Source organism: Humulus lupulus, chromosome 1 (genome assembly GCF_963169125.1).
Source record: "Humulus lupulus chromosome 1, drHumLupu1.1, whole genome shotgun sequence".
Lineage (NCBI taxonomy): Eukaryota > Viridiplantae > Streptophyta > Magnoliopsida > Rosales > Cannabaceae > Humulus > Humulus lupulus.
In genome coordinates, this window is record NC_084793.1 from 26,505,810 (window position 1) to 26,510,139 (window position 4,330).

Consider the following 4,330-nt stretch of genomic DNA (forward strand, 5'->3'; position numbering starts at 1 on the left):
CTGAGTGATACAACCTTCATTTCCAATGTGGGGAAATACCATCTAGAGTACTTTCTGACCACTGACATGGTCGCCAACAACCTGGCCTTCACTCAAGGAGGTAATTATCTTTGCAATCCTAGTCGTATATTTGTCTTTAATTTTTTCTGCATTTCCCTTAGAGATTTAGCGTATTTCAGGCCCATGGCTGCGATCGGCTCCTACTCCAAACATGGAAATTCGAGCAGCACTCTTGCCCAACATGACTGATGTAGAGAAGAGTGTCAAACAACTGGTCACAGAAGCTAACCTGAGGCTAGTCGGGCTTCTGGCACCTCACCAGGATGTGAGGGAGTCAACAGCAGGGAGTGCCACTGGCGAGGAAATTCTCGAGCCGCACCCAGATGTGTCACAACCTCAAAGGAGGAGGACGACTAGAGTGACAATCAGGGAACCCTCCAGCACCCTGTGAGCTACTGCTCCCCCCGCTCACCAAGAAAGGGAAAAAAGAAAGCCACCGAACCCCTCGTACCTCTCAACGAATCTTCAGATGAGAACGGTACTGATCTCTTGCTCTTAGATAGTTTGCCAATTCCCCGCCACTTGTTTGACGGGGACGACAACTTTAAGTACACTCCCAATTTAGATTGCCAGAGAGTGAGTGTAACACTAGTAGAGTATATAATGTAGCGACTAGTAATGATAGCTCGGGTATTTTACTTACAATTTTCTTTGTTTCTTTTTCTGACATAGCACACTCAGTTATTTGTACTATCTCACTGTTCATGTACTTGCTTCTTTGCAGACATGGCATCCGAAAACATGTTCGATATGTACAACGCACCCGAAGCTCCTACGAGCAAGAAGAAAACGAGCAGGCGACATCATGGGGAAAGTATCAAAGCACCTCCGGCCAAGAATACCCGTACCCCAGACCCTTCAGCAGAGGGACCTTCAAAAAATGCAACACCAACTCCTTCTCCCCTCGGGCAGCAAACTCCGCTCGCTCCAGTCGGGTCGGCCCCTTCCCCACCAACTCCATTTGACCAGACTCAGCAAGCTTCCCCTGCTTCCACAGGGGGCGACATATCGAGCTAAGCCCTAAGATCGACTAAGGAAAGGATGGCAAAAATCCTAAGGCATGAGCGTTGCCGAGAAGCGATGGCTGGGACAGAGTCGATGGACATCGACCAGATCTTAACCTGCGCACTAAACGAGCTCACAAGTGTAAGTTGTCTCTTTCTATGGAGACTCAATCCTTTTATATATTACAGTTAATTTTAATTTTCGTGCTGATCGCAAGCAATGCTGACCGTTACTACTGGCCGGCTCCGCTCGGGAGTTATCACCGAGTAGTCCAAGGCGTCCGAGCAATGGCACACTGAGGAGCTCAAGGCTGTTGAAGAAAAACATGCCGAGCAGCATGAGGTGGCTCAGAAGACAAACACAGCATTGCTCAAGGAGAAAAACAAGCTGGCTGAGGAGTTAAGGGAGAAGCAGACAGCTCTGGATAAGGCCATCGAGTCAAGGGACCAATATAAGGAGTCTAACCGCATCAACTACCGTGAGACTAAAAATCTTGAGGAGGACTTGATTGCGAGCAGATAAGAGGCTGCAATGCTGGAAGGTCGGATCGAGGAACTTGAAAAAGACAATGCTAGTAATTTGTAGAGATACAAGAATGCCACGATTAAGTGTTTCTATGACTTCTGGAAACACAACTATGAGGCCAACTTCAGCTATCTTCCCGAGCGCATGAGGCATGCTGAGATAGCCCGATGCGTTGCTCGCTTGGCGGAAGAAGAGAGAGTAAAGATACCTGCCTCGCCAGAAATATCCTTGGCCACTGGCGTTGAAGGGGCGGACAATGAAACTGCAGCTGTCATCGTGTAGTCTGTTATTTTTCTTTTATTATTTATCTTTTAAATATATGAACCTACGGGTCGTGATGTAAAGACAATTGCTTATTTAATTTTTTTATTGCTGCATGGGCAGCTTTTACTTTTAACCGAACAATTACATCCGAGCAGTAACTGCTCGCGGTGTAAAAGGTTTCCTTTAGATATTATAATACTTGCATTCTATTATAACACCTGTTCGCATGACCGAACTTAGCATAGTACTTTGGTTTGATTTAACAAAATACAAAATTTTGAAAAATACTCTAAGTACTTTAGCATGCATTCACTTATTTTGCTCATGTGTTTACATACCTTTCGATGCGCTTTGCTTGCTAGATGCCTTACATGCCCCCTAAGTGATTGAGGAGCTTTAGGTCCTTGATCACTTGCCTTGAACAAAACCTGTTTGAACAATACTGCTCGGAGCTAAGAATTTAAAACGATAATACAGCAAAACAACACACGTAATGAGAAAATACTTGTAATAAATACAATAATTGGCAAGAATGACTGGCTGAGCACAATCCCTTATATTTCTCGTAATAAATGGACAAAACATGTCTATATGAGTGATCAATAAGATCTTACACTTATAAGCAATCGGTCACGTAAAATGACCAACCCTTTTTCATAACTTGTAAAAAAATTAAATTAATACAAGCCAATTCTTTAAGAAGAATTGTTTATTGGTAGTACTTGCGCAGGTGTTCTCCATTCCAATAGTGAGGAATGAGATCTCCATTTAAGCGAGCAAGTCTGTAGGTGCCTGGATGGAAGACTTCTTCAATCTGGTATGGTCCTTCCCAATTAGGTCCGAGTACTCCAGCAGCCTGGTCGCGGGTATTAAGGAAAACCCTTCGAAGTACTAGATCTCCGACATTGAATTTCCTTTCACGCACTTTAGAATTGAAATACTGGGAGACTTTTTGCTGGTAAGCTGCTACTCAAAGTTGGGCTTGCTCACGCTTTTCATCGATCAAATCCAGGGACTCCATCAATAGCTGGTTATTAGAACTTTGATCATACGTTATTCTGCGATGTGACGGCGGATCTAACTCAACAGGCAACATAGCCTCATATCCATAAGCCAAGGAAAATGGAGTATGGCCAATTGTTGTTCGGTGGGAAGTTCTGTACGACCAAAGGACTTCAGGCAATTGCTCCGGCCATGCCCCCTTAGCTTCCTCAAGTCTTTTCTTCAGAGTATCCTTTAACATTTTATTGACTGCTTCGACTTGTCCATTTGCTTGAGGATGAGCGACTAAAGAAAAGCTCTTGATAATTCCATGTTGTTCGCAAAAATCCGTGAACAGATCACTTAACTGCATGCCGTTGTCTGAGACAATTTTCTTTGGCAATCCATAGCGACACACGATGTTTTTGACCATGAAATCCAGTACTTTCTTGGTCGTTATGGTTGCAAGTGGCTCGGCTTCAGCCCATTTTGTGAAGTAATCAACAACAACCACAGTGTACTTGACACCGCCCTTTCCTGTAGGGAGAGATCCGATTAAATCTACACCCCAGACTACGAACGACCACAAACTTTGCATCTGTTTCAGTTCATTGGGGGCTGCTCGTGGAATTTTGGAGAACCTCTGGCACTTGTCGCATCTCCGCAGGAATTCCATCGAGTCTTCATTCATTGTTGGCCAGAAGTATCCTTGCCTTAGGATCTTTTTTGATAAGCTTTGCCCCCCAGCGTGGTCCCCACAAAAGCCTTTGTGTACCTCTTTCATCAATTCTTTGGCCTTCTCTTTAGAAATACATCTGAGGAATGGCATTGAGTATCCCCTTCGGTACAAAATTCCATCGACCATGATATACCTAGCGGCCTGCCGCTGAAGGGTCCTGGCTTTGTTTCTATCAGTCGGTAATACGCCTTGCGTCAGATACTCTATGTAAGGTGTCATCCATGTATCCACCACCTGGATCACCAAAGCAGTCTCTTCTGCTTAGATGCTTGGCATAGATAGCCATTCAACTGGCACTATGTTCAGAGTATCAGCATCCTTCATACTTACTAATTTGGCCAAAGCATCAGCATTTGAATTCTGGTCGCGAGGTACTTGCTGAAGGGTGTATTTGTCAAACTGCGCTAATAGATCCTTCGTTTTGTTTAAGTAAGCAACCATCTTTAAACCTCTGGCCTGGTACTCTCCCATGATCTAATTTACTACCAGCTGAGAGTCCCTGTAAATGTCAAGTGCCTTTATGTTCATGTCTCTGGCCAATCGTAACCCGGCGAGTAGTGCTTCATACTCAGCCTCGTTGTTAGAAGCAGTGAAGTCAAACCTGACTGCGCAGTGAAATCGATGCCCCTCAGGCGTTATCAGAATCACACCTGCTCCTGCGTGGTGTTTATTAGAGGAGCCGTCCGTGAACAACTTCCATGAGGGAGTCTAGTTTTGAGGCTCAGGTTCTTCAGATGCTTCTGGCTGCTCGCTATC

At 44.7% G+C, this 4,330-nt stretch overlaps 1 protein-coding gene across 1 annotated transcript; it reads left to right on the forward strand.

Moving 5' to 3' along the window:
• The first annotated feature begins 211 nt into the window (after positions 1 to 211).
• On the forward strand, positions 212 to 1,077 carry LOC133803316 (uncharacterized). Its single transcript, XM_062241337.1, has 2 exons — positions 212 to 356; positions 785 to 1,077. The coding sequence occupies exons 1-2, from the start codon at positions 212 to 214 to the stop codon at positions 1,075 to 1,077; spliced, it is 438 nt and encodes a 145-aa protein (XP_062097321.1).
• The last annotated feature ends 3,253 nt before the right edge of the window (positions 1,078 to 4,330 follow it).

Excerpts from the sequence above, each read along its gene's own strand:
- LOC133803316 (XM_062241337.1), top strand. The coding sequence starts at position 212 with ATGGAAATTCGAGCAGCACTCTTGCCCAACATGACTGATGTAGAGAAG. Across the intron at positions 357-784 it reads AACAGCAGGGAGTGCCACTG|ACATGGCATCCGAAAACATG; the intron begins GCGAGGAAATTC and ends GCTTCTTTGCAG.